General features: G+C 38.6%; 1 protein-coding gene across 4 annotated transcripts in view; it reads left to right on the top strand.

Annotated features, from left to right (window-relative positions):
- Positions 1-15,297, top strand: part of grip2b (glutamate receptor interacting protein 2b) — a 198,923-nt gene that overhangs the window by 103,757 nt on the left and 79,869 nt on the right. Inside the window, exon 1 of one of the 4 annotated variants that reach the window (XM_016675100.1) lies at positions 14,923-15,206. The exons of the other annotated variants lie outside the window; for them this stretch is intronic. Within the exon in view, the coding sequence (XP_016530586.1) occupies positions 15,152-15,206 (55 nt within the window). The 5' untranslated portion in view covers positions 14,923-15,151. Of the gene's footprint in view, positions 1-14,922; positions 15,207-15,297 lie in introns of those variants that run through there. 4 annotated transcript variants of the gene reach the window in all.

The following is a 15,297-nucleotide window of genomic DNA, read 5'->3' as shown; positions in this document are numbered from 1 at the left end:
CCCATGCATGCTCTCTCCATGCATGCTCTCCCCATGCATGATCTCCCCATGCATGCTGTCTCCATGCATGCTCTCTCCATGCATGCTCTCTCCATGCATGCTCTCCCCATGCATGATCTCCCCATGCATGCTCTCCCCATGCATGCGTGGGTTCTTATTCCTCCCACAGTCCATGAACATGGCAGCTGAGTTCATTCGTATCTCCAAACTGTCCTAAGTGTGCCATGGTTGTTTGTCCTGTTGATCTGTGAGGGACTGGAAACCTGTCCGGGGTGTACCATGATAATCACCCAGTAATCAGATCGGTACCAGTTTCTATCCCTGCATGGATAAGTGTCTATATAGTCAATACTGTATTCAATGGATGGATGGCTGTTGGGTTGCAGCTTTGACTTCAACTGCATGTACTTCTACAGGAAGATATAAACTCATTATTCCTTCGTATGACACCTCTTAAAAGATGAGCCTGCTGCATAGAATACAGAGATCTGATGTATAGTTCAGCTTAAAGAGAGAGAATACTATTTGAACTAAATCTGCTCTGCAGTTGGAGTTTGTTATATAACATTACTTGTCAGTTTTTCCCTCTGCTGGATGTGTTTTGGATGGATTTGTCATTTAATTAAACACTCACCACAAACTCTTAGATGGAAAGGCCAATTGCCTGAATAGGTGCTTGACAGCAGTGATGCACAATATGGAGCCTCAACAGTAACTGTGGGCAGTTCACAGAAAAATGAAAATATGAACATATAAATGACCCAGCTGTCCCACCAGTCTCTGACACCAAAAATGGCAATTTGCTTCCATTCTAAACTGTCTGGGTCAAACTGCAGATGGACTGGAGGAGAACTATAATAACCATGGCAAACCAGGTTGACACCAACAAAAAAGTCAAATTTGAATTGAAACATAAAATATTGCCAAATGATATAATCAAAACAAGCCAATAGATCTGATAATAATAAATGAGCTAAATGCATTTCAACACATTCTGGGAGAGCAAAAATATTTTAGCTAAACTGAAGGCCTGCCATCTGCTGACCATAATACAGTATTTCCTCTCATTTGATTTGCCAGACAAATTGGCAATTTGCTCCTCCTTTGAAATCCATCTGATCAGATTGCTTGGCTCATTTAACCTCCTGTTCAGAGACGGATGGAGCCGAGCCCAACTGATTTCACTGTGGAGGTTGAGGGGAGCAGCTGGAAGATCTGGAAAGCTCAGAGATGACTTATTTTGATACCTCTGCTATAATAGCATCTGTGTCGCATCATTGGATTGATTGCAAATGTAATTCATCTTTTGCATTTTAAAAGACAGTCTCAGAGCTCAGAGCTGATAAATAAATCCAGGATCATTTAAAAGGAATTGGTTGCAGGTAATGATGTCACACAATCGTTTTATAAAATATCATATTTGATAATTATATTTACCTTTTACTTATTTTACTTTTTTTTATTTATTTTTATTTAATTTTTTTAGTGCTTACCATTGGGAAAATCCAATTTAATTGCTGTTAGCAACCTTAATTCATACCAAGTTCTTTTTAATGTTCGTTATATACAAGAAATTAATTCTGAGACTTCTAATAATTTTGTTTTAATCATATATTGGATCAGAGTATTGTAAGCTTCTCTTTAAAGCTGTTTATGTACCAGTTTTCAGTCACCCTAACCCAATTATTTATATCTGGGTTATTCATTTGATGTATTTTACTAATAAATAGTATCACAAAGTTCCCACAACTAAATTACTTTCTAATGAGAAGATGCCAGCGAAGGTTCACAACATCTCCTGTTTCTGTCTGTCTGTCTGTCTGTAACATGTTGTAGGGGTTGTTTGTTTTGAAGTAAATGATGCCATCCATCACTGTAATCAAATAAAATACAGCTTTGGAAAAATTAGTGAATTTAAATATCAGTCTGACTACTGAAGCAGAAAGATGAAATTGTGAGAATATTTTTCTTCAAAGAAAAAAATCCACTGGAAAATAACTTTTATTCTTCCAATTGTTTTTCTCTAGTACTGCCAGTAAGTTATTTATTTATCTCATTTATAGAAGGTATGAAAGCAACTCTGTAAAGATGACCAGGGTTACCAGTTTTGGGACTAAAGACAAAACTGGATGGGTTATCAGTTGGGTAATCCATCCAGCTGAAGAGTTTATCATGTGTGATCTTGTTCACAGCAGAGTCTGTGCCCCGGATCCACGGTTTATGTTTTTTTCTATGGGATTTCAGCGAGGCATGACTAAAAGCTAAGCTAACATACATACTTCCATGGAAGGCTGTTACTATGCAGGACAAACAAAAAGACTGATCATATACAATATTTTCAGAATAAAATGTTTTGCCTTCCTGTAGATTTCATCCAAGTCACTTTATTTATTTTATATTTTCTTTTGTTTCCTGCTGTATGTGCAACAAATGTAGGACTCATGCTGAAGTTTCCATTGTATTGTTGTTCCAAAGTTTCAGGGATTTTACAAAAGCCGATGCTGCCTAAGTAAAGGGTCTGGTGACACGTGTTATGTCCAAAGCTGCAGACTAAAGTGTGTGGTAAAACGTTTGTTCTTCTTAATATAATCCTCTACAGTTCTTGTTGTATGTGTGGCATTGTGTGAAAGGATTTAGGAGTGCAGCTTAGTTCCACAAACCCATAAATGTTTGAACAAAGTAAAGCTACTACACAAAAAAACTAATTTCTGTATTGTGGCTCTTTGCACCTTGAACTGAGAGCCGTGTTCCTTCTAGCTTTGCCTTTCTTGCTTTTTCAGTGTTTTTCTCTGCAGTCTGTCAGTTATTTTAACAGCCTGTCCACCATATCTCTGGGCTCTCATGTTATGCACATAGGCTACATATTTTAATGTAGAAATAAAATGCAGGGCATGCTGCAAATATGAATGTGCGTTTCAGTGTCATGTTAAACAATTTTTTTCCAGGTTGCTTTACAGACCATAAAACCCACATTAAAGCCAAAATGTGACTTCCAGGACTGAAAAATCATTTCTGCACAGTGCAATAAGAAAAGTTGATAAATAAAGTTAGATCTATATTTCACAGAAATAGAAAATGGGACAATAAAGGGATACAAAAAATGTCCTGATATTAATTTTAACCTCTGGTGTTATAGACATGTCCAAATCACAAGCACGGGTTTTAGACCCAAACTCTAAATACATTCACTAAATTTAGCTGTTTCTGATATTAATTCAGAAATGTTGAGCTCTCCAGATTAGTTTTTATACTAAAACATTTTGCACATATAAAAACAGCAGAATAACAATGAGGAAGGAGGGAAATTTGAGAACACCGTTTAGTTCCCAGCTTATTCCCTCAGTGAAAACTAAAGCTTTTCCTCTTCAGCTGAAGAAAGCTAAAGAAAATCCTCGACTTTCCTCTGCTTAGGTTTTTTTCTCTCCTTGATGTTTTTTCTTTCACGCCTTCGTCACTGGAGAGGAACATTCCCTTCAAATTGACCTCAAATTGTATTATTTCCTTAAGATTCTTTTGTATTATTGACCTATTTGTGAAAGTTACAATGTGACACTTGTTGAGTCTTTTGTTAAAGTCACTGGTATTTATAACTTTATGCCAATATATCTCACTACACTCAGACATAAAACTGCAGCCTGTAATCTATAACATTGACATAACTGGTTCTTATCAGACATTCACATTAGGAATCAATGAGTTTTAGAGTTTTTCTTTGTTAACAGCATGTAGCATGCAGCTTCCAAAGGCAGTGGATGGATGTACTGTAATTGTACGATGGACATGCACAGCTTATGAAAGGCATTAGCGTTAATCTTTCTTTGATATTGGAGATGAAAATGCATAGATTGTGTTAACTCTTCTGTGTTAACATTGTTTCTTTCTGCTGCAGCCACTGCTTTCATAAAGCCAATATTTTTGTCAGTGTGTTTGATGCATCTTTTTGAAAAGTTATATTTCTTTGTTTGATTCTTGATGTGCGAAACAAGGAAAACGTTTTTTGGATGAGTTATGACACTTTTGAGGACAATGCTCATAAGTTATTCATTGCACTGTGACACATTTTTCAGAAACTGGGAAAAATCTGCTAAAAATTTCTGCGAGCAGAGGGCTTTTTATTTTATCCTATAAATAATCGTCTTACTGTAAGATAATAAGCCCTAACTGGCAGTTAGTGATCAAAGAGAGCCATGAATGTGGGATGAAGCATGAATCTAAAAAGAGGAGCTCCCTGGCATTTCAAGAACCGCACTTAATAATTTACAAATAGGTGGGAAGTAGAATGGTTGTTTTGTGGTTTAAAACATTCTTTTATCTGTCGTTGTGTCTACTCGTTAGCGCTGTGCTTCCAGCTCATGGTGTAAATAAAAAGCCAACCTCGTCCACAGAGGCTCTTCATGATGTGAGGAATCATCTGAATAAAACCTTTGTCCTAGTTTTCAGAAGTTGCCTCTGTTTTAGAACGGTTCCCATGTTGTGCTTTGATGTTCTGGTGTCTGAACCACTGACCGTTGTTCTCTTTCCTGGCATTAAGGCAGAAGGAAAAATGATGGTTGCTGTTGCATTCAGGGATAGAAACAGCAGTGGGTGCTGTTGCGTTTGGTTGCACAACTGCTTCAACACCAACACAAGTTTAGAGAATCAGGAGAAATGAAAAAGACAGAGGTATCTGAGAAAAGAAAGATTACTTAGAAATATTTGAAAACAGAGTGAAAGATGTATAACATGCATGTACTTAACATTTTAGCTAAATCAGTGATATTAAGGGGGTGGAAAGTAAAAAATGAAGGAGAAACTGAGGAAATGTCAAAGTAAGAAAAACATTGAGATGATGATGACAAAGGACATAAAAGGATGCATGTAATGAAAAAGATATGATAGACTAAGTGTCTGAAATTTAAATGTCAGAAAGACAATATAAAGAATTAACTGAGCTAAAAAAATTATACTGATTTTAATTTAGGATAAATGGCAAACAGGGATTTTAAAGAGAAGAATAGTTCAGATGATTTAAAGGTTTTACAAATGATCCTTCTGACTGCAAGTTATTATCTTCAGTCTGCTAAGCTCTGTGTTTATTTAAAATACAAAGTTAGCTATGATTGTCTCTTATTCATGTTTTTATCTCAGCCTGGTAACAGATATTTATCTACCAGATTGATCTGTAAATGACTGTGGAGATTTCATTTATCTGCCGTTTTAATTCAGTGAGATTCTGGTTTTGTTGTGATGCTTTAGAGTGAAAACTGATCAATAGCGAATCTTTGACTTCATGTGTAGAGTTGTTTCATTGTCGGTTAAAGCCTTTGTGGATAAATGCCTTATTACTCTGAAAATGTTTCCATGAAAAACTAAACATTGAAATGCAATTACGTGCCTGTAAAATGTTTATATGTGCAAACAACAAAGCTTGTGCCACACCTGGTTCTGGTCTATTTTTGTCTTGTCCCATCATCTCTTCCATTCAACCCTGAGCTACAAACTCAGCTTTTCCTTCTGCAGGTCGACCTTCACAGCCCCGTCACTGTCCTGCTGTTTGGTTCAAATAAGCAGCAGAAGTGGATCGATTTCAACTTTCCTCTGTTGTTTCAGAATCACACAGGACAGGGAATACTGAAGCTTTCTGTTTGACACGGTTGGTGTCATGACATGTGTCCCTGGTCCAACACACCTGAATCCAGCACCTGGATCACCTCCTCAGTGCAGTCAGGTTCTCCTGAGTCCTGCTAACCACCTCATTATTTGACTCAGGTGTGTTGAAGTTGAGACACATCTAAAAGTTGCAGGTTGCCGGCCCTCCAGGCCTGGAGTTGCCCACACCTGGTTTAGAACAAGTTTATTTATTGGGAACATATGGGGGAGGAAGATCCGTCCTGACCCCCGATTTACACGGCATCCAGCTCAACTGCTCTGCTGTAGCCAGAGCAACAAAATTAACTTTCAGAATTAAATTATTATTTTTTCTATGCATAGCCATAACTGATGCATGATGACATGCATAAATATACCCAGTTTTCATAAATAAAGCCGGTATTTTGATGTAATATAGTCTGCCTTGGTGAATTATTTTGAAAAGTCAGATCCTGTGCTCTTGAATTTTCCTGATGAAATTGTGGAATATATGAAGATTCACTCCACACAAAAATAGGATCAGTTCCAATTTTGGCTGATGGTTCTGCAGAAGGGCAGCGGACTGGAGCAGCGTGAATTAGGGCTCAGATGGCAGCTGCTGTGGATCAGGGTGATGAGGGTCAGGTGTGACGATGTCAGGTGGAGTCCATCACACTCCTCAGGGAAACACAGAAACATGCATATGTCATAGTTCCACAATAAGCCGAGAACAACTGATTATGGGTCGATGATGGGCTCTTTGTGCTTTCAGAGTGTTTTTACACTGTGGATCAAAGGGGCGTGGCTTACGTCTCTCAGCCTTTACCTGAACTATGAGTCAGGTGGGGAATCCCCTGGAGAAAACTGCCAAAGGGCAAATGTGTATGTCGTGATCTTATTACAGACATTTCAGTTCCACTCAGTGCTTTAAGCAACGTTTTTGTGCACCATCCTCAACATGTTACTGTATCTGCAGCACATCCAGCTGAGTACCGTACTTCCCAGATCAGACAGGATGTGTAACACCATCAGGTGCCTCCACCGACTCCTGCTGCTTCTGCAGCTGGCTCTGCTCTGTAGTCACATTACCTCTTACACTTCATATGACTTTGTGACTACCTCCAAAGTAGATCAGGGACATGAAATGAAATCTGCCATTCAAAAAAAATAATGCAGCCCAAATAGATGCAAATCAGAAAAAAGTTGACCAAAATTGCTCAGCTTTTGTTCTTTTTTTTTGCTGTTTTAGGAAAATGAGTGAGATTTAATAGTTGCTTTTGAGAGTGATGGATGCAAAGTGGGAACAAGTCCCAATTTAAGTGCCATAATTGATAGACTACTTAGAATTATAATGACTGAGCCTTTCTGAATCCGAGTCTTTTGGCCGTTAATAAAACGAAGGCAGGAGGATGCCAGTGGCTGAGTGGTTAGTTCCTGTCTTAAATAGAGATTTATGTATCTTGGTAATGTCATCACATTGATGACAGGAAAGTGAACTGGAGGATTCTGGATTTTTGCCAATAAATATGGAAATTTGGTGTTTGTGTCATGATGTGTGGATGAGGTGGTTTGGTGAGTTGAGAAGTAGGATGCAGGCAGATCCAGGTTGAAGTGATGAATGATTTAATGAAAGTCCAACAGAGGAAAACAGACTGACGACATTACATGACGGCACAGGAAAACAGACTGGTTACACACAACGAGGATCCGACAAGAGACAAAGACAACAGGTGGGACTAAATACACTGGGAGGGTCATCAAAGAAACGAGACACAGCTGGGATCAAACAGGGAAGACAGAGACTCACAGGGGAACAGGCTATTAAACACAGAAAAACCTCAAAATAAATACACAGAAAACACAGATCACAACAGTTTGGAGCCAAGTGGCATCAGGACCCGGCCGGCCTTGTGTCTGTGTGTGTGATGGAGAGACTCTTTCCCTGGACACAGGATCCCCTGGACTGTGTGACCCCAGCTCATCACCTGCTGGAGATCTAAGGAGCTGTCGGGTCTTTCTGGGTGGAGTGACTTCTCCAAGCCCAACAGAACATCATTATTTATTGGTCCATTAATTTGCCAACATCATTTGGGTCTGTAAGAACAACAATGTCCTCAGTACGGATAATTGAGAAGCTCTATCCCATTGGAGGAGCTTGAAATACACCAGGTTTCTGTGGATCTGTGTTCAGGGGTTCAGGTGTTTCCTCACCTCAGGATTTGTTGGGTCTCTAACCCACAAGAAGAAGATACCGGGGAAAACTAAACCACACTTTAAAATAAGGACATACTTCTCAGAGTCAGCGTAGGTAATGCTACTGGGTAGAGGAATATCAGATACCTGTTGTCTCTCTGACCATGATAAACTAACGATGGATGAAGAAACCATGAAACTAATTCCAGAAAAGTTTCAGTTTGTTTTTCACATGTTATGTTCTGATCAACCAGTAAATGTGAACCCAGTGTTTCTGCTGCCTCTAACTTCTGAAATTATTTGATAAATCAAATATGCAACAATGACAACAAGCCAGTGAGAATGTGACCAACATTCAATACACAAACATGTAAGAATGCAGGTAAAATTTAAATACATGTTGACATTGAAATGTGTCAGATTTATAGCATACAAAACACAAAAGTCACTAGAATGTCTCTGGGAACAAGAACCTTCAACCATGCAGACTGTGCACTGCAAGGGTGTGAAGAGACATAATACTGACACAAAACAGTACAGTTTTCAGGGCACTCACCTCTGTGAGAGACTGTAAACAGCCAGTCAGCATCACAAGGCTTGTAGGATTTATTTTTACCATCATATCCTCTCTGAGATTAGCACTACAAAATCTGAACAAAAACAACAGAGGTGGGGGGATGGAGAGGCTTAGTGGGATGGGGGTAAATGATGGGGTAAACCCCAGGAGGAGGAAGGGAAACGAGCATAAAGAGAATGTGGGAAGAGCATGTGGGAGCTACTGGGAAAGTGGTGTCAATAGTATTAAAAAATTAAATTCAGTCATCAACCTACTGAGCAATAAGAGAGGAGTGTGTGTGTGTGTGTGTGTGTGTGTGTGTGTGTAGGTGTAGGTGTGTGTGTTTGTCAGAGGGAAAGAAAGATGCTGGGTGATGTTGGACAGGAAGGTCCAGCTAATGGCCAAACCTCAGATTTAGGAGGAGCGCTATGTTTTTCATCACTGCGGTGGAACAGTGGGACATATTTTTACTCTTATTTTAAATCGCTGACAGAGTCGTAGGAATTTGTCCTATTTAAACCTCACACAATTACTCTGTCATGTGCAGTTGTTTCATTAAAGTGTTAATGGGCCCACAGCTTTAATTAAAATACACAACAGATTGTAAAAGGAAGTTGTTCTTTACCCTATCATAACAATTAGCCTATTAAAAAAATAACAATACTGCTTTCCATACATCACATTCATTTATATCTAATATTGTAATGGACTGTACATCTGACCTTACTCAGTCCTTTTGACACAAGTCCCATCAGTAACGTTTTTACCTTTTACATTCCTGCTGCCAAACAGTAGATGTCGCTACAGAGCATATCTCTCTGTATTCAACAATAAGTAGCAGAAGAAGAATCTACAGGAAGTACAATTCTCATATCGCCTTCTACTCTAACTACACAGCATGACCTTTCAAGGGTTTTTTTATATACCAGAAAAAATACTAACAAACTTAGTAAAATGAGGAGGCGCATGACTGGCTACCAGCACACCAGGTACAAAACGGGACCATTACAGCTTGGCTTGTGATTGGTTGATGTTAAGAAATTGTCAATTGGCTTTAGCTTCTTGATGGTTTAACCAGGCCTAATGCTTTACAGAGTAACCTGGGTTTAAATGTTCCCCTTCACATCCGTCTGTTCCAGTATATACTCTGATCCTGAAATCCGACGTTCTCATGCAGCTCAGATTTCCAACTAAACAGCAACAAACATTAAAACAATGACAACATTCTGTGGACAAATATTTCTAAAATGAGGTTGTTTGATTTATAACAAAGTCTCTCTAGTGTGTTTACCTTTTAAATAGCAGTATTGTTCAGTAAAAAAAAAACATATTTTGTATGTGTAACGTTTATGGCATGCTCGTGTCTGGTTCCGACCGCCCATTAAGCCCTTGCTGTTCACTGGTAAATAATGCATCTCAGAAACTGGCTGAATTTGGTTGTTGAGGAGAGGACATTTCTAACTCTACTAAAATCAATATTTTTTACTCTATGAGTGTTGCATAAACCATGCAGAGGACTGCAGCTCGCAGCAGCAGATTTCTGATTTTATTTTATTTTTTCTGAGCTTGAGGGAGCCAGTATGTTTAATCTAAGTCACTGTTGCAAAATCTCAATGCTTGTGTTCTTATCTAAGCCACATAGTAGTAGAATAAAACAATTAGAAATAAAACATGCAAAACCAACTTTAATTTGTGAGAATATGTGGGATTTTCAGTCTTTTGGTAATCTTGATGCTAATCTTTTACCTGCTGTGCAGACCTGTTTTCAAACTGACCTGAGTTACTGCATGTGTTGAATTGAACAACCATATTGGCTTTGTACAAATCTCTGCAGACTGTGCTCTTGTGATGATTTATTAAACAAGCTCTGGACTGTTGGTTCCTGCTCTGCTCATCTGCATTGTTCACCCTGCACAGATTTCAGGTTTTATCTGTCTGCACTCCTCCTGTCACCCACATTAGGCTGCATTGGGACTTGATGGCCAATCTACTGGGTGACATAGTTAAAGAATGAGTAATGACATAAAACACAATCAACATTCTTCAGTTTAATTTAGTTTTTGTTCATGTTTTTCTGCTGTTTCAATGATTTATTTTAAATATTTTCTATTAGTTTAGTAATTTTTTTTTAGGTTTTCCTTTTTTGTCTTTGGAGACTAAGTAATTAAACACAGAGAGTAGTGTTAGCATGGTTAGCATGGTTCTTTGAACAGTCAGTCTTTTGTGAAAAGGTGGTAAAGGTTCATTTGTCACACAGCAGCTCTTTGATTAATAACTCTGTCAGACACACACACACACACACACACACACACACACACACACCCCCCCCACACACACACACACACACACACACGAGAGACTCCACAGGAAACCAGAAAATGATGTGGCTGCATTCTACAAAGTGTATCTTACTTTAATCACTTTAGAGAGAATGTTGAATAATTTTTTTCCCACCTTTTTTATTGATGACAAAAGTTTTGATTTATCAGTAGGGATAACTAAATATATCTTAACAGCTGGAAAACAATCATGGGAAAAATGTGTTAAGGTTTTGGTGATGAGAAAGTGCCTATCAGTTCTATATAGAAGAACATCAATGAGCATGGGGTGCTTTGGTTTTCATTTTGTATTTTAATCACTTTTAAGTTTCATATTATTGTTAATAATGTTTTGCCATACATGGCTAATGTTTCTGTTGTCATTATTGTTAGAAGAATTTTGCCATATTCGTCCATTTTCTTATTTAGTTTCTTACTTTATTCTTGTTGTTTGTGTATTTTAGTTCATTCTGTTCAAATGTGCATAAATCTGTTTTCTGTTAATGTAAAAAAAACACAATTTTGCAATTACAGTGTTGCATTAAATAAGAAATTAAATTAAAATTTAATAATTATCTTGTGCATGCGATAAATCATCAGAAATGATGGCAGTGGTGGATTAACAGCTACATGAGATATATTCATAATTCAGCCAATGAGAGGAGTCATCGGCATCTTAGGCTCCGCCTGTTTGGGAGCGGTTTGGTGCTTCTGGTTGTCATCGGCCATTTTACAGAAAAGTTTCGACACACTGGACTCACAACTTTTCGTGACCCGTGATGCTGTGAGAGTTCTCAGCAGCTTATTGTCTGAAAAAACAAAAACAAACCATCACCCTCGTACTTCCTGTTACACATCCGTCACATCCGGCTGCTGATCACGTGACTCCTGTGATGCAAAAAACGTGTTTCCATTGTAGTTTTGATAAAACAACCTCATCCTAGTGCAAAACCTTTTTATCAAAATATTTTTCCCCCCAAAACTGTCATGCTTCGGTTAAGCAATTCAATTTGTACAATTCTATGTTTAAATGACTCACATCTTTGGTTTTATGTCAACATGTTTTTTCCTACAGAGCAGTCAGCTGCCAAACTTGTAATTTTGCATAGATGGATTTTTTTTTACTTTACTTGGACATGTTAAATCCTGGAACTGAAAAAATGACTTTCTCTACTGTATGGCTGAATAAATTTTGAAGAAAAGCTTTGTCCTTAAAGTTTTCAAATTCTCTGCTTCTCATTTTCATTTCTTCAACTCTTTCCCTCTGTGTTCCCTTTCAGCCTCTTCAGTATCACATTTTGTGAGTCCTGCTCTCATGTAGGCAGATGTGTGGGTGTATTTTTTGCCAGCAGTTTTCTGAGGATGTGCATGCAGCTGATAAACAATGTTTTAGTTTGTTTCTGAGATAAAAGCGCCGCCATAAACTTGCTGCTTTGCATTTCAATGCATTTGGTCTCTGTGTGAATTCTAGCATATGGTTTATGGAAATATATACATGTTGAATCATAGTTTTTTCAGTATGTCAGTGTTAGCCATGGAATTAGAGAAAATTTAAAAAGCAAAGTATTGATGGATGAATCTGCCACATGCTGCTCTGAGCTTCAATCGTTTTGAGTTTATTTAGTTTAACTTAATGTTCCTACTAATTGTTTTCACTATAAATAATAAAAGAAAGTAGAGATCTTTTTTGCACCCAACTTAGGAGTCGGTTTTGCATTACATATCACAAATATTACATCAGAACAATTTCCACTTACTTTCCAACTATCTGTGCAACAGAACAGAATCTTATAGTTTCTTGTCATATTTCAGCTAAGATATGAAAATGTCACATCCACTCTCATAAGAAAATGAATACTGTACCTAAAATAGTCTTTTTTCTATGTGGGTGTAGGCTGACTGTATCCCTGTAAGACTAAGCTGACTCCTTCACAGCTGAGCTTCAGTGTCGAGGTTTCCTCAAGACTCTGCCAAAACCAGGAGGTTTTCAAATGCTCAGCTGATTCATTCAGTTCTAGACGACATTCGTCCTCTCTGTCCACTCGTTGTTTGTCATCATGTCATTTTCCTCCAGCTCTCTCTGGACCACCTCTCCTCTAATGTCCATTCCCACAGAGGTGATACTTTACCTGATTTGCTCCATGTTTTCTGCTGCTTTCTTCACCTTTTTGTTGTCTTTGCAGCTCTTTAGTTGACCCTCTTGTTCCTATTTAAAAATCAAAAGTCCTGCGATATTTTTTCTTCTTGTTTTGCTTTTCATTCCTACCATCTACTTTTTACCTACACTTTCCATATTACCCCCAAGCTTCCTTCACACTCCTCCACTTCCTGCTCCTCTTTCAAATATCCCATCCTACTCCTTCACCTCCTAATTTCCCTGTTCTTTTCTTCCTCCACTGAGCTCAGGCATTTGCAGCTTTGATCTCTCTGTCATTTAAAAAAAAATCCACTCCATCCTCTGAACTCAGCTACCATGACAGTATAAGAGAGGGAGACCTTTACAGATAATAAGGAGGAAGGTGAGAGAGAGTTTGAGTGGTGGATCATAAGATTTGAAGCGATGAATTGGAGTAAGACGGGTTAAACTGAGAGGAAAGGAGTCCTTAATGAGGTTTGCCTTGGGGTTCAGACAATTATGGAGAAAAAGACAGAAACACACTGCTGAATTCTTGTTGTGCAGACGATACTGAATCCAATTAAATCATTCAAATACTAACATTGAAAGTCTGCCCTGGATAACCCTTCATTCACAAAAACCCAGAATTGATACACAGAAACAGTTTGCAAAAAGGTTAAAATAATTTCAATTTTTTTATCTCTAAGACTGAAATTTCATGCAGATGAGCATTTTAAGTTGTGGCTTGTCCATGTTGCAGATCATCAGTGGTTTTCGTTGCCATTTCAGCTGATCAATCAGCTGATTCTTTTCTACTCATTGAAATGCTTGCTGAGTAACTTTATTATGCTTAGCTTTGCTTCCTAACTCCCTGCTCTCAGTCCAACCTTCACACCAGCTGCTTCTTTACAAACTGAGTGACTTGGCTGCTTCCTTTACAAATAACATACAATGTTAGCATAAATCTTACCCAAAAATGCACTTATTTGAATGCATTCACAGGCACAATTCTGAAAAATGAACATAAAAAGGACAGAATGAAAGGAAACTAAAACATTATATGCTACTAAATCTACGGAGTCTTTCTACTCTGTTGGCCTTGTTCATAGATTTCATATCCTCGACCATGAACAAGACGTTTTGTTGGTTTGCTTTAGTTTCTTACACACTGACTTTCAGAAAGACTGCAAGATATGAGGAAAACATTTGTGAGAATCTTTCAGTTCCACCATCACAAGCTTCCCTTCGCTCTTTATTCCAATAAAGAGCAGAAAACTGCCTCCAATATCTATCAGGGTTACTGGGGGAGAGGCAGGCTAAACTTTGGAGGGCCGCCAGTCCATCGCAGGGAAACACAGAAACACACAGGACAGACACTCACACCTGAGAACAATTTAAAAAGACAAATGAACCAAACAGTCACGCTTTGGACTGTGAAAGGAAGTTGGAGTCGCCACAGGAAACTCAGAGATGTGAGGAGACAACATGCAAACTCCATGAATAATGGGATTTGAGCCATGATGGTGTTACCAGCTACATCCCTACGGAGTTTCAGTTAGGGCTGTAGTGATTCATCGAATGATTGGAGTATCTGCATTATTAAAATTATTTGAGGCAAATTAACTGTCCAGAAGTTTCATTGAATTATGTTTTACTTTTTAGTGGCTTTTGTTGCAGTTGGATGATTATTTATGTTGCACAACGCTCTCCTTTCTGCCAATGAGCTGCTGACGAATGCTAAGTGCTATTAGCATAGCATAGCATGACCAAACTTCCTCTCTTCCCCAAACATGTCTGCTTTTCACTTTATACCTGACTACGGCTATTTTTCTTTTTGTCATGCAGTGAAAACTAAGTTATGTGGCCCAGACTTTAAGCCATCAGTCTTTGACCTGTCAGCCTTGGGCTTGCTGTATTTCTTTCACAATTTTTATTTATTTCTTATGAAATAGACATTTGGAAAGGGTTATTAGGAGAAATGAGAAAAAAGATCAGTAAAAACAAAAGAGAGAGAGAGGAGATGATAGAGTTAGGATGATGGAAGCAGATGACGGGCAGCTAAGTTTGACTTCTTCCCACACAGACAGAGTGAACGACACCAGAAAGAGGTGAAAGATGGTGGAGTGGGGAGGGGGCTCCCCTGTTAGAAAGAAGGACTCGCTTTCTCTGTCTCTCCTTCTTCTCTTTGCCATGTGACCGGCCAGAGCTCCAATACCGCTCTCTTTCACTCTCTGCCTCTACTTCTATCCTTCGCTCAGCTCACACTATGTCAAACTGAGGAGGAAGAGAAGGAGGAGGAAGAACAGGAGGAATAGAGAGAAAGAAGGAGGAAGAAGAGAAAGAGTAACGAAGAGGGAGAGGATGTTTTCTGTCTCGCTAAAGTGCCGGATGGGGGTCATCAGACGCCGAATCAAGGGTACAGAGTGTGTTTGTGTCAGATTGCAGCAAACTATGAAAGCAGTGTGTGTGTGTGTGTGTGTGTGTGTGTGTGTGTGTGTGTGTGTTTT

This window comes from Poecilia formosa, unplaced genomic scaffold (assembly GCF_000485575.1).
Source record: "Poecilia formosa unplaced genomic scaffold, Poecilia_formosa-5.1.2 Scaffold106, whole genome shotgun sequence".
NCBI lineage: Eukaryota > Metazoa > Chordata > Actinopteri > Cyprinodontiformes > Poeciliidae > Poecilia > Poecilia formosa.
This window is presented reverse-complemented; position numbering and strand designations above follow the sequence as displayed.